At 38.1% G+C, this 24,711-nt stretch overlaps 1 protein-coding gene across 1 annotated transcript; it reads left to right on the forward strand.

The window, feature by feature from the left end:
* LOC100929030 (cocaine esterase-like) lies at nucleotides 1-24,711 on the forward strand. The gene is made up of 12 exons (XM_031949239.1): nucleotides 1-70; nucleotides 11,029-11,233; nucleotides 14,028-14,166; nucleotides 15,161-15,294; nucleotides 15,567-15,720; nucleotides 17,726-17,830; nucleotides 19,063-19,161; nucleotides 19,816-19,956; nucleotides 20,321-20,392; nucleotides 21,780-21,899; nucleotides 23,667-23,748; nucleotides 24,471-24,711. The coding sequence occupies exons 1-11, from the start codon at nucleotides 1-3 to the stop codon at nucleotides 23,682-23,684; spliced, it is 1,257 nt and encodes a 418-aa protein (XP_031805099.1). The 3' UTR covers nucleotides 23,685-23,748; nucleotides 24,471-24,711.

Raw genomic sequence — 24,711 nt, forward strand, 5'->3', positions numbered from 1 at the left:
ATGGGGAAGACTTTCCTGCTGTCCATGCTCTTGACTTGGGGGGTCCTGGGCCACCTAATTCCAGCCCAAGGTGAGTGGCTCTGCCAGGCTGCCCCAGAGTAGGGAGTAATTTCTGGGTGAAGGTAGAAGTGTATAAGGTTTGTGGTTATTTTTTTTTGTTGCCCTCATTGGTTGGAAAGGCTACAGCTGAGAGGTTGTAGTTAATTTTGTTTTCCTGGGACAGATCTGGGTTCATTACTCCAGAACTTATGTTTTCTACACATGTTACACAAAAAAATCTTCCTATCACTGGGAATAACTCTGGAAAACAGCCATCCGAACTAAGAACATTAATTTAAGTGCCAATCATTGTGCTAGGCACTGGTAGATATGAAGACAGAGGAAAAACAGCTCCTGCCCTTAAGGAATTTGTAAGGAATGGATGTGTGCAAGTGATGAAGTGCAAATGATGATGTTAGTGGTAGTTGTGATGAGATGCAAGAATTGGGGTAGGAAATCCCCTCTGGTTGGCGCTGGTCCTATGTGAAAGAATTCAAAAACCTGAAATCTGAGTGGCAACAGGGATTAATGGCACTGAGAAGCCTACCTTTGCTAGGTAGACTGACTGCTTTAGTGGGCAAAAAGTCCTGTGAGAAAGACAGCAAAGGTTAACATTGAGAAGAGAATACTACCAGTGGGAAAAAAAAGTCCTAGAAGCACAACTTGATAATAAGTTTCCTTGGCAAGCATAATCCTGTTTAGGACTTCTGCAAAGATTTGGGGTTCAAAGTTGTCTTTTGTTAGTTGTCTGAGTCTGGGGTTTCAATTCAAAACTGAATGAGATTCCCTCATTGTTGTCAATGCACTGGGGCCTAGATCTCCAAATGAAAAGAGATTACTCATCTTGGGAGTGTGAGAGACTGGGAGTGGTTGGGGACTAATTTTCAATTCAGTAGAGAGTGCAACCATATCCCTGGCCTGATCTTCAACTGAATGAGACCACCCAACTGGGTTTCCTGAGGGTAGGCCTCTTTCAGAGGAGAGTTTGAGACTCTGGAACTTCCCCTGAAAAGAGCGACAAAGCCTTACATCATTGCCACCTCAAGCATTTGGGGAAAGGGGATGAAGGTCTCATCTTCTGTAATTGTTTCAAGCCAATAAGGGTCCTACAGCTATGATGGCCTTCCTGTCTTAGAGAGGTAGCTGCTCTGGCCCTTTTGATTGGAGAGGTCTCAAAATTAATTTTGGGACAGCCATTAGATATTTTGCCCCCCCCCTACCCACCTTGGAGTCAAAGCATTTTAGAAGCCAAAGGACATGTGGCTTGTGCAGTGGGAGGCTTACTCTAGTAAGCCTATCAGGCACTCCTGCTAGACAACCCTGACCTGACTTTCTGGGTGTGCCATGTTCTTAATCCTTCCACTCTGCTCCCAGACCACACTCAATGAAGAGACATTATTCATAATTGTAAGGAAACTCTAGATTCTGTCTACTCCAACAGACCTGACTTAAGGGAAATTCTGCTTGACAATAGAGATGGGGAGTGGTTTACAGATGGGTCGAACTATCTTGAAAATGGGGAAAGAAAGGCAGGTTATTCTTAGGTGAGCCTCAATGGAATCCTAGAAGCTAAGCCACTGTCACTGAACTCATTGCCCTAATCATCTATCCCAATTCCAAATATGCTTTTCATGTTTTGCACACTCATGGGGCCATATGGAAAGAAAAAGGACAGAGTTTATATCAGAATTACATGTAATAAAAGCCAGAGGGGAAAAAAAGACCAAAAATTAATTGGAAACTAAATAATATTATTCTAAAGAATGAATGGGGGAATCAACAAATCATAAACACAATTGATAATTTCATTCAAGAGAATGACAATTATGAGGCAACATACCAAAATTTATGTGATGCAGCCAAAGCAGTTCTTACGAGGAGTTTTATATCTCTAAATGCTTATTGGCATAAAATAAAAAAAGAGAAGATCAATAAATTGGCCATGCAACTAAAAAAGCTAGAACAGAACAAAGTAAATACCAAATTTGAAATTCTGAAAATAAAAGGGGAGATAAATAAAATACAAAGTAAAAAAAAAACTATTGAATTAATAAACAAAACTGAGAGCTGGTTTTATGAAAAAAAAAACAAAATAGAAAAACCTTTAGTTAATTTGATCAAAAAAAAGGAAAGAAGAAAATCAAATTGTTAGTATCAAAAATGAAAAGGATATACTTTTCTTTTTTGAATTATTATTTTTCTTTATTAAAGCTTTTTATTTTTCAAAACATATGCATGGACAATTCTTCAACATTAGCCCTTCTAAAATCTAGTGTTTCAATTTTTCCTCCTTCCCCCACTCCCTCCCCTAGATGGCAAGTAGTCCAATATATGTTAAACATGGTAGAAATATATGTTAAATCAATATAAAGATGCATATTTATACAATTGTCATGCCACAAGAGAAGAATTAAATCAAGCCAGAAAAAGAGAAGCAAAATAAAATTCAAGCAAACAACAAAAAGAGTGAAAATGCTATGTTGTGAATGAATCACACTCAGTTCTCACAGTCCTCTTTCTGAGTGCAGATGGCTCTCTTCATCACTAAATAATGGGAACTGGTTTGAATCATCTCTGTGGAAGAGAGCTATATAAAGGATGAATTTTTCACCAAATGAAGAGGAAATTGGAACAATAATTAGGAACTTTTTGCCCAACTATATGCCAATAAATATTATAATCTAAGGAAATGGATGAATATTTACAAAAATATAGATTGTCCTCATCAACAGGGGAAACAAATTACTTAAGTAGCTGCATTTTGGGGAAAAAAATTGAACAAGCTATTAATCAGCTCTCTAAGAAAAAATCTCCAGTGTCAGATGGATTTGCATGCGAATTCTACCAAATATTTAAAGAGCAATTAATTCCATTATTATGCAAACTCTTTGGAAAAATAGGTAAAGACTGGAGAGCAATTTGGAACTATGTTCAAAAAGTTTCTACTAGGATTATATCTCAGAAAGATCCTAAAGGAGGGAAAGGGATCCACATGCACAAAAATGTTTGTGGCAGCCCTCTTTGTAGTGGCAAGAAACTGGAAACTGAGTGGATGTCCATGAATTGGAGAATGGCTGAATAAACTGTGGTATATGAATGTTATGCAATACTATTGTTCTGTAAGAAAAGACCAGCAGGATGATTTCAGAGAAGCTTGAAGAGGCCTAAATGAACTCATGCTAAGTGAAATGCACAGAACCAGGAGATCATTATACATAGCGACAACAAGACTATATGATGATCAGTTCTGATGGATGTGTCTCTCTTCAACAATGAGATGATTCAAATGAGTTACACTTATTCAGTGATGAAAAGAGCTATCTATACACAGAGAGAGAACTGTGGGAACTGAGTGTCGAACATAATATAGCATTCTCACTCTTTGTGAGTGTTATTTGTTGTTGCATTTGTGTGCATTTTGTTTTCTTTCTCAATTATTCTTTTTTTCCCTTCTTGATCTGATTTGTCTTGTGCAACAAGAAAACTGTATAAATATGTATACATATATTGGATCTAACATGTATTTCAACAAATTTAATATGTATTGGACTACCTGCCAGTTAGGGGAGAGGGTTGGGGAAGGAGAGGAAAATTTGGAATAAAAGGTTTTGCAAGGGTCATTGTTGGAAAAATTACCCATGCATATGCTTTGTAAATTAAAAAGCTTTTTAAAAAACCATCTTAGTGGAAAGGGACTTTGAAGATTCAGACTAGGAAGTTTTGTATATTGCCTAGCAATGGTTCTCACTTGACACTCCACATAGGTACCTGTCTGTGACTGTGAGTCTTCCCAGATAAGGAATTAAGATGTTGGTGCTTCCCTGGAGTGGTGATGATGTATGTTGTATATCATTTGTTTGTTACAGTCTTTATTGTGATGGTGGCCACTATGTTTGCTAATTGTGCATTATTTTTATGTTTTGAGTTTCCTCTTCCCTTATGTCTTATTTCAATTAAATTTCTGAGTAATACTAAACTTGTACCCTTCTACTTTTAAAAAATAGGTCAAGTAGGAATCTTTCCAAATTCTTTTATGCTACAGACATAATCCTGATACCTAAACCAGGTAGGGTCAAAACAGAGAAAAAAATTATAGGTCAATTTTCCTAATAAATATTGATTCAAAAACCTTTTTTTAAAAAAAAATTAGTTTTTTTTATTTTCAAAACATATGCATGGATAATTTTTCAACACTGATCCTTGCATAGCCTTGAATCCCAAATTTTCCCCTCCTTCTTCCATTAACTCCCCTAGATGGCATGTAATCAATATATGCTATAAGTGTTAATATATATGTTAAATCCAATATGTGTAAACATATTTGTACAATTTTCATGCCAATTCTTAAATAAAATATTAGCAAAGAAATTACAGCAAGTTATCCCCAGGATAAAACATCATGACCAAGTAGGATTTATATCAGGAATGCAGGGCTAGTTTAATATTAGTAAAACTATTGGCCTAATTGATTATATCAATGACCAAAGTAACAAAAATCATATGATTATCTCAATGGGTACAGAAAAAGCATTGACAAAATCTAATGCCCATTCCTGTTAAAAACATTAGAAAGAATAGAAATATATGGAATTTTTCTTAAAATGATCAATAGCATCTATTTAAATTCATAAGCAAGCATCAAATGTAATGGAGATTAACTAGAACCTTTCCCAATAAGATCAGAGGTGAAACAAGATTGTCCACTATTACCATTCCTATTCAATATTGTATTAGAAATGTTAGCTTTGTCAATAAGAGAAGAAAAAGAGATTAAAGGAATTTGAATAGATAAAGAGGAAACCAAATTATGACTCTTTGCAGATGATTTGATGATATACTTAAAGAATCCCCTAAAAAATTACTAGAAACTCACACCTTTATCAAAGTTGCAAGATACAAAACAAATCCACAGAAATCATCAGCATTTTTGTATATTACTCACCAAGTCCAGCAGCAAGAGATACAAAGAGAAATTCCATTAAAAATAACTGTAGATAATATAAATTTTGGGGAGTCTACCTGCTAAGGTAAAATCAAGAACTACATAAACACAATTATAAAATATTTTCCACAGAAATAAAGTCAGATCTGATCTCTTGGGAAAATATCAAGTGCTCATGGTTAAGCCTAGAGAATATAATAAAAACGACAATATTACCTAAATGAATCTACTTATTCAGTGCCATACCAAACAAACTCCCAAGAAAGTGCTTCACAGAGCTACAAAAAAAAAAATAACAAAATTAATCTGGTTAAACAAAAGGTCAAGAATTTTAAAGGAATTAATGAAACAAAATGAAAATGAAATGGCCTAGCTGTACCAGACCTAAAACTATATTATAACACAGCAGTCATCAGAACCATTTGGTACTGGCTAAGAAATATAGAGTAGTCAATCAGTGGAATAGGTTAGGTTCATAGGACAAAATATTCAATGACTATAGTAATCTAGTGTTTGACAAACCTAAAGACTCCAGATTTTGGGATAAGAACTCACTATTTGATAAAGACTGCAGGGAAAATTGAAAATAAGTATGGCAGAAACTAGATATTGACCCACACCTAACACCCTAGACATAACCAGTGATAAAATAAGGAAATTAGAAGAACAAAAGATAGTTTACCTCTCAGATCTGTGGAGAAAAAAGGAATTTGTCACCAAAGAGGAATTTGAATACATTATTGAAAGCAAAATGGATAACTTTGATGATATTAAATAAAAAAGGGTTTGTACAAAAAAAAAAAAAAAAAAAAAAAAAAACAATCCAGATGAACTTAGAAGGGAACCAATAAACTAAGAAAAATTTTTACATTCAAGGGTTTTTATAAAGTCCTCATTTCTAAAATATATAGAAAATGGACTCAAATTTAAAAGAATTGAAGCCATTCTCCAATTGATGAATGGTAGAAGGAGATGAACAGGCAATTTTCAGATGAAGAAGTCATATGAAAAGGTGCTCTAAATCATTATTGATCAGAGAAATGCACATTAAGACAACTCTGTAGTGTAACACTACACACCTTTCAAATTGGTTAAAATGACAGGAAAAGATAACGATAAATGTTGGAGGGGATATGGGAAAACTGAGACATTAAAACATTGTGGGTGGATTGTGAACTGATTCAACCATTATGGAGAGCAATTTGGAACTACGCCCAAAGGGCTCTCAAACTGTGAATACCCTTTAATCCAGTAGTCTTTTTACTGGGCTTGTATCCTAAAGAAATCATAGAGGAAAGAAGAGGACCCACATGTATAAAAATGTTTTACTGCCCTTTTTGTAGTGGAAAAAAACTGGAAACTGAGTGAATGCCCATAAGTTGGAGAATGATTGAACAAGCTATGGTATATGAATGTTATGGAATACTATTGTTCTATAAGAAATGATCAGTAGTATGATTTCAGAAAGGCCTGGAGAGACTTAAGTGAACCAATGCTAAGTGAAATGAGCAGAACCAGGAGATCATTATACACTTCAATAACAATACTAGATGATGATCAACTCTGATCATTGTTTCCCACACCATAGAAATATTCCAACCTTATACTATCTACTTATTTTACATAGTCCAATATTATATTGATTAATATGGCTGACATGTAGTGTAGTTTATCTATTTGTTCTCTTTTTATTAAATCTGTTGCAGTTTTAAGTTTGATATCATGATTACAATCTCTGCTTTCTTTATCTAATAAATTTTCTTCCTAATTGTTGTCATCATCATTGAGTTTGTGTGTGATTCTCTTATTTCCTATTTCTACTGACTCCTTTATTTACTACTACCTAGTATTGCCCTATTACTTAACCTATTCCTCCTCCAATGACTATTCCCTTAATTCTCTTGCCCCATCCTTTCCAACCCTCTTTATTCCATACCTATTAATTATATAACCCTACATAGCTCGTTTATCTTATTCCCTCACCCTCTTACTTCTCTATAAATTAAGAAGATTTAAAAAAAATTATTTTCAAAACATATGTGTAGATAGTTTTTAATATTCACCCTTGGAAAACCTTATACTTCAATTTTTTCTGTCTCCTTTCCCCAAACCCCTTCCTTAGACAACAATTAATCCAATATATAATAAATATGTGCAATTCTTCTATACATATTTCCACAATTATCATGCTGCACAAACAAATCAAAAAGGAAAAACAGAAAGAAAGAAAACAAAATGAAAGCAAAGAGCAATTTAAAAATGTGAAAATATTATGTTGAGATCCATACTCAGTCCCCATAGTTCTCTCTCAGGGTTCAGAGGGCTCTCTCAATCATAAAACCATTGGAACTGGCCTGACACACCTCGCTGATGAAAATAGCCACGTCCATCAGAATTGATCTTTGTAAAATCTTGTTGTTGCTGTGTACAATGTTCTCCTGGTTCTTCTCACTTAACTTAGCATCAATTCATGTGAGGCTCTCCAGCCCTTTCTGAAATCATCTTGCTGATTATTTCTTATAGAACAATTATATTCTATAATATTCATTTGTATTTTTCTTAACAACAGTGATTTAGAACATTTTTAATGTTCTAATAAATTATTCTAATAAATATTATAATAAATTATTATACACACTCCTACTTGATTATTATATCATACTTTAAGTAAAAACCATGTACTCATTTTGACCTTACCTTTGTATATGGGGTGAATGTTGGTCTATACATAGATTCTGCCATACTATTTTCCAGTTCTCCCAGCGATTTTCTTTTAAATAATATTTCTTTTGCTCTAAAAACTCGGATCTTTGCAATTGTTATATATTAGATTACTTTGGGTCATTCACTATAAGATAATTTCTATCTAATCTATTCCACTGATTTACCATTCTATTTCTTAGCCAGTAGAAAAACGTTTCAGTCATTACCCCTTTATAATAGTTTGAGATCTGTGCCTTCTTAAACTAGGTTGCGGGTAAAATTTTTGGGGAGCTGTAGCTTGACTGAGCCTCAGATTCCCAAAGCTAGACAGTTCCTGAGGCAGCACCAGAGCTGTCTAAAAATGAAAGGACTTCATGTCTGAAGAGCTTCAAGGGAAATAATGACCACATCTCAAGGACATTGGGAGTGGTATTTTTAGTCAGGTATGGATTAGAAGACTACCATCTGAAGTCGTTCCCCTTCAAAGCTTTTGTAAGGATTCAGGTCATGGGGTGAGGGAGCTCAGGAGATCTGGCTTCAGTATATCTAATTGAGGGGAGATGGTCAGGACTTTTTAACTCTACAAATCATTTTTTAAAATATTTAATTTCATTTTTTTCAAAGAAGATTTTTTTCTCCCTCCCTTCCCTTCCCTCTCCCACTGAAATAAAAACAAAACAAAACCCAAAGCCATCATGATAAATATATATAGCCAAGAAGAACTAATTCCTAAATTGGTCAAGTCCAAAAATTTGACTCTTTTTATAACCTGAGTCATCAGCCTTTCTAGCACCAATTAAGAAATATGTGGTTGAGCCATGATGGCAGAGAGTAGACAGAATGTTGCCTGAGTTCTTCCTGGCTTCCCTCAGAATCAACATTAGATCAGAACTCTGAATAGATCTTTAGAGTGACAGAATCCATAAATATTACTTATAACTAAATAATTAAAATATGAGAGCTTTGCAGGAAAGCTTGGAAAAGGAAACACAGAAATTTGCTGAAGAAAATAACTCCTTAAAAATACATTTGGTGAAATGGGGAAAATGTACTGAAGAAAACCATTTAAAATAGATTTGGTAAAATGGAAAAAGAAAACAACACCTTTAAAAATAGAATTGATGAAATGGAAAAAGGGAACAACTTTAAAAACAGAATTGGTAAAATGAAAAAAAAATCCAATTAACAAAACACCTCCATTAAAAGCACCAATGACCAAATGCAAAAGGAGAGTTAAAAAAACTAACTGAAGAATAATTAACTAACAATTAAAAGTGGCAAATGGAAATGAATGACTTAATGAGACATCAAGAATCAGTCAAACAAAACAAAAAAAAAAATTAAAACAGAAGAAAAAGTAAAATACCTCATTGGAAAAACAACTGACCTGAAAAATAGGTCCAGCAAAGAGAATCTAAGAATTATTGAACTCCCTAAAAAATCACGATTGAAAAAAAATCTGGACTATATTTTTTAAGAAATGATCAAGAAAAACCACCTTGATATCCTAGCACTAGAAGGCAAAACATCCATTGACAGAATCCACAATCACCCCCTGAAAGAGACTCCAAAAGAAAAACTCCAAGGAATATTGTAGGTAAATCCCAGTATGATTAGATCAAGGAGAAAACACTGCAAATAACCAGAAAGAAAAAAAAATCATATATACAGGAGCCAAAATCATGATTTCCCAGGACCTAACACCTTCAAATTTAAAGGACAGAAAAACCTAGAATATGATATTTCACAGGGCAAAAGAGCTTGGACTGAATCAACTAGCCAGCAAAACTAAACATTATCTTTCAGTGATACAAATGAACATTCAGTGAATAGGGGATTTTAAATTATTTTTGATGAAAAAATTCAGAGCTGAATACAAAAATTGATCTTCAAATACAGAACAAAAGTGTAGCATAAGTAAAAAGTGAAGGAAAACTCCCTTATATTTTTGAAAAATTAAAACATTACATCCCTACATAGGATGATGATATGTGTAATTTTTGAGAATTGTATCTTTGTTAAGGGTATACTTAGAGGGTGTAAGTATATATTCACTTTAATGTGATGATATAAAAAAAGAAACTGAGGTGGAAAAGAAATTGTACTGGAAGAAGAGGTAAAGAGAGGTAAAAGAAGATAAATTATAACACATGGGATGCAAAGAAGAACTATTACAATAGAGGGAAAAAGGGAGAGGGATGAGCATTGTTTGAACCTTAATATCAATGGATTGTCTCAAAGAGAAAATATATAGTTTGTTATAGAAACTTGTTTTGCCTTGAGGGAAAAGGGGAAAGGAAAGGGGGAGGCTAATAGAGGGGTAGGGCAGAAGTAGAAAGGGAAAGGGATGAGAAATGGAGGATAGGCTGAAAAGAGGGAGGGCAGATTGAGGGAGATGAAGTCATAAGAAAAACACTGGTGAGGAGGGAATGGGGAAAGAAGAGAATAAAATAACTTGGGAAAATAGGATGTGGGAAATACAGTAATAAAAATTTTTATTGTGACTGTGAATGATACGAACTCTCATATAAAACAAAAGCAGATAGTAGATTGCATTAAAAGCTAGAATTCTACAATTTGTTGTTTACAATAAACACATTTGAAGCACAGAGATACATACTGAGCAAAGAGGAAAAGGCTGGAGCAGATTCTATTATGTTTAAGCTGAAGTTTAAAAAAAAAAAGAGCAGTATTGATCCTGATGTCAAATCAAGCAAAAGCAAAAATAAATCTAATTAAAAGACATAAGGAAACTACAAACTGTGCCAGAGTACTATAGACAATGAAGTAATATCAATACTAAACATATGCACCAAATGGGATAGTGTCCAAATTTATATAGGAGAAGTTAAAAAATTTGCGAATAGAAATAGACAGCAAAACTATACTAGTGTGGGATGTCATCTTCTCTCTATTAGAACTAGATAAATTGAACCACAAAAACAAACACATAAACAAAGAAGAAAGAAGTTAAGGAGGTCAACAGAACTTTAGATACAATAAACTGTTGGAGGAATTAAGAAATATAGTTCATCATCAGTCGTCAGGAATCATGGTTATTCAAGGCATAGAGAGCAAAGTGTGGTTTTCCAAAATTGTCAGTTTATTCACTACTCTTGTTATTCTATACCTTTCTATAGGTAACTTGTCAAAGGGAAATGTTTGTAAGACCGAGCCTGTCTTGATTTCTTCATCTTGCCTTTGAGATGAAAGTAATTCTGGCAGAAATAGAAGGCCTGCATTCCCATCCAGGGGAGTGTAATAGGGAGGGAAACATATGGACGTCTCCACCAATTCTTGGCCCTCTGTCTATCCTCAGGGTTTCTCTTCACCTTTGTTCACAGGAGACAAAGCTGATGACCCCATCAGGAGCACTGAATATGGAGAGATCCGTGGGACTCACATCAACGTCAAGAATTTGGACAAAGGAGTCAATGTTTTCCTGGGAATCCCCTTTGCCAGACCTCCTATTGGGGCCTTGAGGTTTTCTCCTCCACAGCCACCAGAATCATGGAGTGAAGTGAAAAATGCTACTTCTTACCCACCTATGTAAGTGACTTCCTCAACTTTCTCTTACCAGATGGGCATAGGGCACCAAAGTATCTTATCCAAACTTTCTAACTCCCCCAGTGCCTAAAGCACAATTCTGTTTCTTAAAATAAAAAAATCTTCCTTTTTCTCTAGGGCTATGCAGCTTTGAAAAACTGCTTAATTTGTCTTCATTGATATAGGACTTCAGAGGTCAGGGCAGTGTGGTGAGGCAGTTAGTACATAATACTAAAGATAGGAAAATTAAGGCCTTGAGAGTTTAAACATCTCATCTGAGCTCACAAAGCTAGTAAATTTCAGAGCCCAGATTCACTGACTCGTAAATTACAAGAGGAGGAAGAAGTCATAGAGACCAAATAATTCAACCTTCATGTATTTTTAAAAAAAAGATTTAAAAATGCCTACATTTAAAAAAATTAGGATTCAGTTCCTCATATTCACCCCTTCCCTCCCTTGACTTGCCACGGGGCATCTCTTTGAAACAAGACCATCCTGTGTACTTCAGGACCCATACCTGACAGCTTAAAATGTCCTCATTGGTCTCATCCATGGGCAGCTCCTTCCCAGATTTGTGCAGTGTGCAGGAATGTCAGGTTGGAGGCTATGAAGTTGAGGTTATGCCTGTTGGTGGCACGTTGAGGAGCAGCTTCTGTAAGGCACTGCTGCTGCAGTGTGTAGTCTCCTAGCTGTAGGACTGGAGAGGGGCACTGAGCAGCTGGCATGGCCCATAGGGAAAAAGCAGCAGGAGCAGGAGCAGGAGTAGTACAAGCAGCAGTGGCAGGAGCCCAGGGCAAAGCTGCAGTCAGGGTAATGATGGAGGAGGCAGCCTTGGAGGACCCAGGGCTCCTGACATTTCTAAGACCTGGGCAGAGCCCAGAACCCTGGGTGGCAGAGACTATGGGACCATGACTTCTGCCTCTGCATCCAGGTGAGAAAGCTTGGATGGCATGATGTCAGGAAAGAGTATAAAGGTAATGGTTCCTCTCAGTGAGTTGAGGCAAGAAGGGAGGAGCCTGGGGGTTGGGGAGAGGCTGCCTTGTTTCTCTGCAGCTGGAATCCCTACTTGCTCCTTTGGGAATTTGGGTGGGAAGGGATGGTTAGGCTGTGGACTTGAGATCCACCCATTATGGGGAAAATGTTCATACTTGTGGTTTTTGCCACTTGTCCTGCCTCCTGAGCCAATTAATAATGAGTAAAGAGGAGTGTAGGAGTGTGTGGGGAGTAGAAGAAGTTGTGTTTCCACAGATATTGTCAAAACAGAATGAAATCATTGATATATGGAATAGTTGAATAATCAGGGTTGTAAATCTGACCAATTTTAACTAAGTGGGATTGTAAATCTGAGCAATCGGAACTTTGAAGACAAGAGTAAAGAACCAAACCAAGGGTATAAAGTCTGCTCCTGAGTCTGCATTCCGTGTGTCTTACCCATGAGCACACCTGCTTCTCATGAGAATTGCTGAAGAAAGGATTCTGGTCTCTCTCTCAAAGAACTTTTGTGGTTAACTCTGCCCCTGGACCAGCTTGCAACTGGGGAAGCTGTAGGCAGTGACAGCTCATCCCAGGCTTAATCCCCAACCCTGCTGAATTCCGTGGGGTCTTTTGATAACACCATTGTACTCTGACTACTACTAATAACTTCTACTACTACTACTAATAACAACAGTTAGCATTTATGTAATGCTTTGAGGTTTCTAGGGAAGTTTATAAATAATATCTCATTTGATTCTCCCCAAATCCTGGTAGGTAAGTATTATTATTGCCACTTTACACATAAGGAACCTGAGGCAGGCAGAGATTAAGTGATTCTCCCAGGTTTAGATAGCTAGCGAGTGTCTGAGCCTGGATTTGGATTCAGTATTACTGATTCCAGTTTCAACTCTCTCTCCACTAAACAACCTAGTTTCTTATTTCTATTTTGTTCCCGAGAGCATCAATAATTTTTAATGGTATGTATAAAGGAATCCTGAAACTAAAAACCTTGAGAATCACCAGAATGTGTAGCAGAAAGAATCCTGTCTTGGAGCTACAAGGACTGGTTCTAGCTTCCTAATTCCAGGATCAGGATTCTAGCACTGGGTCCTCATTTGCCTTAAAAGAAAGCATTTTAGTAAACTATTTTGAGGGCTTTCTATAACAGCACTTTAAATATATTATCTCCTTTGACCCTCTTAACAACCCAGTGAGGTAGTTGCTATTTTTATCTTCATATTTTAGATGAAGAGACTGAGAATGTGATAAGTTACATGGCTTATCTAGGATCACACAGCTACTTTGTGCCTAAAATTGAATTGGACTCATTTTCCTACTCCAGTTGCTGGTCTCTTAGCCACGTACCAAACCTCTTATTTATTTTTTTTATGAAGCTCAGATAGAAAGTCAGGGGGAAATTATTATTATCATATTTTTTATTTTATGAATTCCACACAGATGGATAAAATATCTTTCTTTAGTTGAATGAAGTGATTAGGACATGGCATTTCTGCAAGATGGACTCTAGTAATAGGCAGGACACATTAGGTATGTTGCACTCATAATTCTGTTGTTCTAATATGATTTTGTTCTCTTTTGGTGATTTCCTTTATTTTGTAAATGTTTTCTTCCATGTATCTTGGAGTTTGCTTTTATTGTTTCTGTTACTAATGTTGTCATTCTTAGCCTAAATGAAGGGGACATGGTGTGATGAGTGGAAATGCAGCTAGATCCCAGTTGGAACCTGATATTATCCTACTCTGCAATGGGCAGGTTTCTTTCTGTGATTTCCATGAGTTGCAATCTTTCTTCTGTTTTCCAGGTGTTTGCAGGATATTACTATCCTAGAAGGACTGAGGAAGTCCTTGACCATAAACTTCTCTATTCCTGCTACTTCTGAAGACTGTTTGTACCTCAATATCTATGTTCCTGACCATGCAAAAGAGGGGGCCAGATTGCCAGTAAGCCAAATCTCTGTGATATCTATATCATGGGATGAAAATTGATGAAGAGTTTTCCTTTCCTTTCCCCATTTTTCTTCCAGTTCTCTTTTAAGATCCTTTTAAAGAAATTTTCTAGGAGAGCCTCAGGTTATATCACCCTTTGGGGCTTCATCTAGAGACAATCTGCTTTTAGTCTCCTCAGGGTGTGAAGTTTATTTTTCTCTTTCCCCATAGAAGCTATCTAAGTTAGAGTTTGCTTTGCTTTTTTACAAATTTCTTTTTAAAGAAAATTGGGATCTGCTTTTAGGGCAAGGGAGGTTTTCCAAGCTTCTACAGCCACCAGGAAGCAGCAGTGGCTATGCTGGGACTGTGCTGAATCACTCCTGGTGCTGGGTGGGTGTGACCAGGTCTCATCAGACTCAGGTGCTTTGGGGTTCACTGTTTACCTTTTGTGTTAGTGCTGGATGTTTTATAACTTCTCTGCTGATCTCCTGGCTTGCAGCTAGGGCAGAGTAGCCAATAATGTGGTAGAGTCCTCCCTGTAGATTCTCCACAGCATGAAGTCTGCACCACTCTGGAAACTGTACCCGTCCTGGGTCTGCACAGTGTGAGCTGGCATCTTGTGCCTGGCAACCTCCCTGTGCCCAATCAAAACAGACCTTTTCTGTTGATCTTCAAAATTATCTTCTGCTGTTAATTTGCTTCACTCCCAATATTCATGAATTTTGCTGGTCTAGAACTAATTCAGAGGCTGATTTTGGTAATTAGTTGAGGGTCCAAGGAGAAGTTCAGAAAGAAGCATGTGTCCTCTCTACTCCCTTGGCTCTCCCACCATCATTTCACTTCTTGATAGACAGTATCTTGATAAGAAATAAATTCACTCACATTTAGTGCTACTTTATTATGGGATAAAAGAGAACAGGACACGGTGTTTCCCTGTTGAGTAAGGGAACAACAGAGCCATGTTTGATGAGAGTTGTTCCTATAACAAAACCCTGTCTGATTCCTGCAGGTAATGGTGTGGATCCATGGTGGCCGTTTCCGTTTTGGCTCTGCTTCCATGTATGATGGTTCGATATTGTCGGCCTTCCAGAACATTGTAGTGGTCACTATCCAGTTCAGGCTGGGCATCCTTGGGTTCTTCAGGTGAGACTTACCCCCAAATGAAATGTGAGTCATTTGTTCTGGCAAGATCCTAGTTTTCTTGTCATCCTAAATTCCTTCATATCAGAAAAAGCACTGAATTTGTAGCCAAAGAATCCAACTTCAAATTATGGCTGTGCAACGTATGATATATGTAACTTCTTTCAAGTCAATTTATGAGCCTCAGAGTCCTCATTTTCAAAATGAGTGGGCTGGACTGTGATTATGAAACTGGTATTCATGGGAATTCTCAATCCTTGCCTAATTTCTTTCAGCACTGGGGATAAGCACACATCTGGCAACTGGGGTTACCTAGATCAGATGGCTGCCCAGAGGTGGATCCAGGAGAACATTGCCCATTTTGGAGGAGATCCTGGCCTTGTGACCATTTTTGACGAGTCCATTGGGGGAATAAATGCTTCCTTACATGTAAGTGATAAACGACCTTATAATTCCAGTACATTTGTAATGGAAAGGGCCATCCACATACAGAGAGAGAAGTATAGAGACTGAAGCAAGTATTTTCACCATTTGTTGTTTTTTCTTACTTGTGTTCTTTCCCTTTGTTATCTTTTTTTGTTTGTTTGTTTGTTTTGCATAGAATGACAATATGTTTAGAAGAATTTGCACAAGTTTAACCTATATTTGATTGCTTAATAGTTTGGGGAAGGAGGAAAAGTGGAGAGAGGGAGAAAAGGTTTTGCAAAGATGAATGTTGAACACTAGCATTGCCCATGTTTGGAAACATAAAATAGTATTTAAACAAAGAAAGAAGCGCCCTCAGTCTGGAAAGAGGTTTCTTGTAGTCACAATCAAGAGCCTGAGTTTTTCTTACCTGTTTTATTATACTTCCTTGTCTCAGAAACATTGGGACTGATGACTTCTTTCTGTTAGCACCTGCTCTTACCTGCCATATGGAAATCCCAGTAAACTTCCCAACTGCCCTTCTTACTAATATTAATCAGAGCCTTTTTATAGCTGAAAAAGTCACCATTCCACCTCCAACTTAGCCAGTTTCACTTTTAGATCATAGTCACAAGATTCAATAGTAGGCATATAATCAAAGCTTTTCCAGTTCTCCAAGCAGTTCTCATGCCACTGACTTAATACAGATAGATAGCATTTGAAGATCTGAAAAGTCCTTCACCTATAGGATCTCATTAAATCTTCTTAACAGCATGAAGTACCATTTTATACTGGGGCTGAGAGAGATTAAACAGCTTTCCCAGAGTCTCTCAGGATCAGAAATCGTCAGGGGCAAAATTCATTCTCAAGGCCCTTCTCATTCTCAACCCATCATTCTATCCAGTAGGCATGTGTCAAACTCAGATTGAGATGGTTAGTAATCTTTACATACAGATCCCTATGGGTTCCATATTGACTTAATTTTTAAACGCAATGTTCTGTTTTATTAGATTTTTATTTACTTTGTTAAAAAGTTTCTAATTATATCTATTGGGGATGGGGCAATCAGGGTTAAGTAACTTACTCAAAGTCAGACCCCTAATAAGTGTCTGAGGGGGAATTTGAACTCAATTCCTCCTTTCTCCAGGGCCAGAGCTCTACCCATTCCACCACCTAGCTGCCCCTCCCAATTATATTTTAATCTGGTTCTGGCACACCCAGGTGTCAGTCTCTAGCAGTATATTTGACACATTTGATATGACCTATATATGGTCTCCTGACACAGATGCACAGCTAGGATGAGGTATCTGATAAAGACATCAGTGGAGAGATAATGATGATAAGGATGATAGTGGCTGACAGAAGGCAGCATGATTAGGAGAGGATCTGGGTTCCTATCCTGGTCCTGGCACTTTCTAGCTCTGTGGTTTTGTACAAATCCTTTCCCTTCCATTGCCTTGGTTTTCTCATTAGACTGTAAACTCCTCAAGGGCAGAAGTATCTTGATTTTGTTTCTGTACCTCCAATGCTAAGCTCAGTGGTTGTCACAGTTAGAACTTTAATAGGTTTTTTTTAAAAATTCTCCACTATATAAAAGGAGGAGCATGAATTCAGCTGTCAATCTATGATTCTGACATGGTAGCCTATGGTTTCCACGGCACTTTATACCTGTTGTCTCCTTCATGATCACAAAAGTAGTTAAGGGATGTGGAGATGCAGTGAACAAGCCCAGGCATCTCATCATACCTTGGGCTTCAATCACCAGAGAGGTCTGGGTAACACCCAGAGCTAACGAGGCTCCCTTTGTGTTAAACTAAGATTTTGGCCTGGATGTGCCCAAGGACCAAAGGCCGGGGTCCCATAGAGACCCTGCTGTTGGTAACTGTCCTAGATGGTTAACTTGGGGCGGGACAGCATAAGTAACGATCCTGACTTTCAGACTCAGTCTCCCCTGTCTCTGCTCAGCCAGGAATGTCTGGGCCTCCCATGACTGTTTGTTCCTCCCCTCTTCTATTCTTTGTTCCCCCAGATTCTGTCCCCCATGTCCAAAGGCTTGTTGTACAGGACAATCAAGGAGAGGGATGGGACCATCCAACCTGGCTTGATTTCATCTCGCTCAGAGTCCATTACAAGAGTGAGTTCCTTGTCTTTTGAGAGATTTACATGAACTGATGCTAAGTGAAGTGAGTAGGAGTTAGAGAACATTGTTCATGGTGAAGAAAGATTATGTGATAATCAATTCTGATGGATGTGGCTCTTTTCAACAGTGAGGAGATTCAGGCCAGTTCCAATGGTCTTGTGGTGGAGAGAGACTGGACTGAAAGAAAGGACTGTGAGGACAGAGTGTGGATCACAACATAGTGTTTTCACTTTTTTGTTGTTTGCTTGCATTTTCTTTCTCATTTTTTTCCTTTTTGATATGATTTTGCTTGTGTAGTATAAATGTGGAAATATATATATATATATATAAAAGTTTTACATATATATAAAACATTTTTTAAAGCCCTTTAGTCCTTATAAGCCATTATCCTTCCTTAAGATTATTGGCTTCCTATCCCCATGGCCTAGTTTCACTGACCTTTGGGCTTTTCTGAGCTATAAGAGGGCTCACTGGAATCACTGAATGTTGAAGCTGAATCTGACCATAGAAATGATCTGTCCAACAGTCCCCTTTTACAGAGAAGGAAACTAAGGCACAAAAAGGAAAGATTTTATCCCTAGCTCTGCTTAATATTCCTTTTATTTTAGGGAAATTATCTGCCTTCTTGAAACTTCAGTTTCTTTCTCTGTACAATTGAGTTAGATTAGGTGGTTTTCAAAGTCCCTTCTAGGGGACTTTGGGAAATTCTATTTCCTGACAATCCCAGAACAGCAGAGAGAGTTCTTTAAGTGCACTCAGGTACAGGTTAAATGAAATCATCTGTGAAGTCCCATTTATTTCTGTAGTTCTGTCATTTTCTGACTTGTCCAGGATCACACAATGTGTTGGTGAGTGAGCTGGGACGTGGACTGAGGTCTCTGAGCCAATAACAGCACCTTTCAACATACCAGACACATTTGTTCTCCTTTAGAGCCAGTGATGATCAACTCTGACTAAATGCTTCAACTCATTGTACCCTGCTCCTGCCCATAACCATTTCCATTGGCTGGCACTGAGTCCTGTAACTAGGAGGTTCACTCTTGGAAGGACTCATCCCCTTTGGGCACTCAGCTTCCAGCCTGGTCTCCTTACTATGATTGTATAATCACACATACAGATGATTCTTTATTGGTTTTTTTATTGAATGGGATAGAATTTTTTTACTGGTGTGTAGGCTAAGGATTCAATTATGAGAACATTAATTTTTTGTGGTTTCTTCTGTGCAGGTCATTGCCCACCTGTCTGCTTGTGAGAAATACAGTTCAGCCTCCTTAGTTGAGTGCTTAAGAAACAAAACAGAAAGGGAGATCATGGCCATTAGCAAGGTAGGTAAGATGAAATGGAAAGATTCAATAAGAGTTGTCAGTTTAGCCCAGGGTAGGGGCTGAATAACCCATTTCTGACACTCTTTCACCTCCCTCCTTTGGGGGGGGGGGGCAATGGGACAAGGATCTTGAATATGTCACTAGTTGTATGGGTCTGTTTCCTCCTATGTAAAATGGGAAGCTTATCTTTAATGTCCTCTAAAAATCCCCCCAGCTCCAAGATTTCTCCAAGCTTTAACATTTTACTGAGATTCTTTACATTTTCAGCATAGGATATGCTTTAAATATTTGTGATTTATTCATACCTTCAGCAGTGGACATTCTATGTTCTAACATCTCATATTCTATAATTCTTTGTTCTGAGGTTCTTTTCTATCCTAATATTCTTTTCTAATATTCATCCTTATTTTAATATGTTCCTGGGTCAGAATTATGAGAGCACCATGATCATACTGTCAGTTTCAGAAATACATATTCTCATATGGAGGACAGATAAGATGGAGTTGGGAGAAGACTGGAGATAGTGAGATAAATTAAGGTGCTATTACACTAATGCAGAATGACAGCAAAGAAGCTATGAACTGAGGAAGGATTTTGTGGGATAAACAATTTGGAGTAAGACTAACCTTCTTCTTTCTGCTTATTTTTCTGTAGTATTTCAAGATAATACCTGGGGTGATTAATGGGCAATTCTTCCCCAAACATCCTGAAGATCTCTTGGCTTCTATAAAGTTCCACAAGGTGGTCTCCATCATCAATGTCAACAGCAATGAATATGGATCGATAATTCCTCTTGTAAGATCCTTGATTTTTCTACCACCAATTCTCCTGCATGAATGGAATGGCATGGCAAGACTAGGTGTACACAGCTTTTGGGGATCTTGGTATTTTTGATCGCTAAAGAATCACAGAATTTTGGATTTGGATGGGATTTGGGATGTCTATGGAGACTAACCCAGAGCTATATTTCTACAACATCCTTCAAAAGTGGATGTCTAGCCTTTATTTGAAGACCTCCAAGGAGATGCGACTTACTATCTGTTGAGGCTTCCCATTCAACTTTAAAACAGCCTTGACTTCCTCCCATGAATCTAAATTAGTTTTTAAAAAAATGTAAAGTTCTGCAGTGCTCTCATGATGTCCTTTTCTCTCTATACAGAGTTTAGGGATCACTAAGTTCAAAGAGTTAAGTAGAGAAAACATCCTACAAATACTGCTAAATCCATTCATGGTAAGACTTATAAAGGTAAACTCACTTTCTTACTTTTTTCCTTCATAATCCGAGACTCAGTATCACAGAGTTGGAAGGAAACCTTAGAGACCATCTATAACAATAAGAGCTGTCATTTATTTGAAACGCCTTTAAGTTTGCAAAGTAACTTTCAAATTTATGTAACTTGACTTTTACAGCAATCCTGTGAGGTAGAGGATACTATGATCCTCATTTTACAAATGAAAATGAGGGTAAGTGACTTGCTCAGGGTCACATGTCTAATAAGAGTCTGAGGCCAGATTCAAACTCGGTTCTTCCTCACTCCAGATGTGGTGCTTTAGCCTCTGTACCACTCAGTCTGGTCTTCTATCTTCTGTGGATGAGCCAAATATCTTTTCCACCATCCCCAACAAGTGGTTGTCTGGTATCTTCTTGAAGAACTGAACTGCCAAAGACGAGGCTCTGGGGAGGCAGCACAAGGATGTGATGGGATCTAGGATTTCACAGAGACTCTGCCCAATGTGCTGGAAGGCTTCCTTCTACTGTTTTTGGTTTTGGACTGTGTAGGGCTCATCTCTCCTAATCAAATGACAGAAATTCCCCAAACAAATTACCCCCATGTAAAATTTTTTGTTTCTTAACATGTTTCTTCCTGTGTTTCATATAGGATATCCATCCTGATAATGTAGATGCAATGATGTACCTATATTTATGGAATTTTGAGGATCCCAAAGAACTTCAAGCTCAATTTCAGGAGATGCTGGGGGACTTTGAAATTCCTGCCCTCAGGGTGGCCAAATATCAACAGAGTACAGCCTTAAGCATTTACAGGACTTGTGGCATAAGGTCTTGTTTCTGGAGTGACATATCTTGTCTGTGCACTCACCCAAAAGGCTTTCTGTTCTTGGGTTTAGCATGATGGCCTTTAGATTGGTTGAATTGTCTCAATGACCTTTCTTCTCTTACCTTCCCTATATTTCCCATCCCTAGGAAAGTTGTGCTTAGTAGGAATTGCCAACAAAAAATAGCAATTACCTATTTTTCGCAGCACTTCATAAGTCTTATCCTTCTGGATCCTCACACCAGCCCCCATAAGGATAGTTAAAGAATTATAATTGAAAGATCAGCCTCAAAGAAATAAAAGCATTTCCCCTAAGGTCTCAGTCAACAACAGGGCCAGGATTCCAATGCAAGTGGTTATTCTAGACCCCGGCACTTGTCCTTCCTCACAGTCTCACTCTTGAATAGTATCTGTTAAGGAACAGCCCTTTAGGGGGTTGCTTATTAATTCCTAGCTACGGTCATCTCCCACCCCAAAGGAGGGAATCCACCTAGGGGCCCAGGGCATGTGATCCCGTTCTGTCTTCAACATGTCTCTAACTGGACATTTCTCATTCTTACCTAGGTCCTAGCTCTCCAGTCTACTTTTATGCATTCCAGCACGGACCAACCACATTTGTCAGCATCAAGCCAGATTATGTGGAAGTGGACTATAGTGATGAGCTGTTTTCTGTATTTGGAGCTTGTAAGAAATGGAGATTTTGATTGGGAGAATGGGGACTTGAGAAGGGCAGAATCTCTGGGGCTATGAATTATCATCCTTGTTGCCTGCTCTATTCTTGATAACATCAAAATGAATCCTAGTTCCTCATCTTTCCACATATGACCTCATTTAATCCTCTCAACAGCCCTGAGTGGGTAGTATATGGATGTAGAATCATCAGCCCCATTTTGGAAGGAAGGACTGAGACTTAAAAGAAATGATTCCCAAAGTCACAAGCTATTAACAGTGGACATTTTTGTAATACATAGAGTTTTACAAATGCCTTGACTTCATATATACTATAGGTTGCTCCTCACTTACAACCTGTGAGTTAAATGCTATTATTATTCCCATTTTATACTCTAGGAACCTTGGGCAATCACAGGTTCAATGTCTTATCCAGTCTCCCACAGTCAGTAAATGGTAGAGCTGGGATTTAGTTCCATCTGGGCTGTATCCCAAATCGAAGGTTCATGAAGCACTGAACAAAAGCTATCTGACCTTCAGTAAGTCAGATGGCCCAAAGTCTGAATGTCAACAAGGGTTTGTTTGGAAGATCTTTGTGAAGATCTGCCTCAGAGGTCTTTTAACTTAACCTGCTTATTTAGGTGAGCAGGAGAATGGAATCAGTTTCTCAATTCATTTCTTATGATTAAGCACATCCTATATGCAGAGCCCCTCTGTTCAACCCTGGAAAATATACAATAAATAAGTCATTGTCTCTGAATTCTTGGAGCTTATTACACAGAACGAAAGATGAGACACAAAAACACATACACAAAAATACGCATTCCCATGTCAATGGGCCAGTGTCCTCACCAACCCTTGACCTCTCCTCCAGTGTGGACCATCACCTGTCATCCTACCTGTGTGCTTCTTGTCCTTGAATTTCCTAAATCCTCCACAGAGATTCTGCACATTGGGTTGGAAGGCTTTCCTCTTTCTCCTTCTTTCCATCCTTCCTCACCTCTCTCCATCTTTTTTTCTTCCTTCTTTCTTTCCATCATTTTTGGATCCAATTTCTTACTAGTACATCCACTGGTTTATCACTGGACAAAAGTCTTATTTAGCAACTCTGTGAGTTTATGTTTGGGATGATTCCAAAACCCTTTTTTGTGTAAACCTTCTGCCCCTATTTTCACCTCTCTGGTATTATTCTGGCAGAACTAGAAGGCCAGGTTACACATTGATCTCTTGTGACTTGCCCTGGCCAGGGAATTCATTTCTTTATGGCTCAAGTACTAATGCTTTAACCTATCTGCACTCCCTATACTGCAATACCCATCTTGAATAGCAGGGATTTTCTGGAACCTGGCTCAGTTTGCAAAGATTTAAAATCATTAGAGCTTGTGCTATGTTATTGTAGCTTAGAAGAGACCTAGGTCCCTTTCCTCATCGAGGAGACAAAAGAGAATGTGAGAAGTGCCCAGGGGAGGTACCAAATGCTCTGAAAGCCCTAAGCAGAGAAAACTCCTACCTTTGCCTGAAGAGTCAGAAAACCATTTGGCTCTTTGGGTCAAGTCTTGTCTTTAGAGTCAGGCAGAGCTGGCCCCAGATTACATAGGACAACAGAAACCCTGGAAATTTTCCTAGTGTTGGTGCAACATGTAGAAAACCAAATTTTAGGGAAATGACTTTGAAGCTTGAACGGGATCATTTTGGGAGGAGAAAAGGGAGAGAACACTGGGATGAGAGAAATACTTACACCTAATGTTGATCTTAATGAAGCTGTTTCTTTCCTGTTTTTAGTTTTACATGGACCAATAGCACAAGAGGACAAGCTGTTCAGCGTGAATAGAATGATCTTCTGGGCAAATTTTGTTAGAAATGGGTGAGCATCCTGCCCCCTGGCTCTCCCAATAACTCTGGCAAAGCTCCCTGAAAGGGGCCTCTTGATTCCTTGTTCCTTAGAGGAAAGCAATTGCATGATATATATATATATATATATATATATATATATATATATATATATGTATGTATATGTATATATATATATGTATATGTATATATGAAAACAAATTGAGCCATCACCATTTGGGTAAGACCTGCTGAGCAAACACAACCTTTTCCTCTCCTGGCCCAGGGAGAGCGCATGCTTATGTTGGAAGGAACACAAGGATGAGAGGTGCTCTGCGGAGCCCACACTGTCACCCCTGAGACCTTGGGACGTTTCTTCTTCCTGGGAAGCAGCAGGATGTATTCTGGAAACCACAAGGCCATTGTTGTTTTAGGCTTTGGCTCACCCGAATTCACATCTTAGCCCTGCTATACTTAGCTCCCCACTTGAATCACGTCTCTCTGTACTTTCTCCCTGAAGTGCTTGAGATTTTTCTCATCAAAAAGCCACAAGAGACATTAAGCCAGCCTGCTTCAGGGGAGGTGAACAGGTCTTATCTCCATGCCTCCCACTTTCCCTGCCCTCCTTCTCCTCCCCCCAGCTTCTCAGACTCCTGGAGTGGGCAGATATTTGGTCAAGCAGATGTTGGCTTGTTAAACCTGCTAATTCAATGACACCTTTTCTTCCTGAACCCATATGGGATCCAAATGGTGCAGACCTGCTCTACTGGCTGATCTACAACCAAATGAAGACCATCTGCAGCTGTCTGTGGGACAGGGCATGATGGCAGAGAAGATGAAGTTCTGGATGAAGAATTTGCTTCAGAAGAAGGAAGCAAAGGATATCCTGGGGAAATGAGTCCTAATCTGAACCATTTCTGCTGCTGCTCTTGTCTAGTAACTTCCAATCATTTCCTTTGAATAATTCCTTCATTTCTACTAAATATATGGCACCTTG

Source organism: Sarcophilus harrisii, chromosome 2, assembly GCF_902635505.1.
Source record: "Sarcophilus harrisii chromosome 2, mSarHar1.11, whole genome shotgun sequence".
Taxonomy (NCBI): domain Eukaryota; kingdom Metazoa; phylum Chordata; class Mammalia; order Dasyuromorphia; family Dasyuridae; genus Sarcophilus; species Sarcophilus harrisii.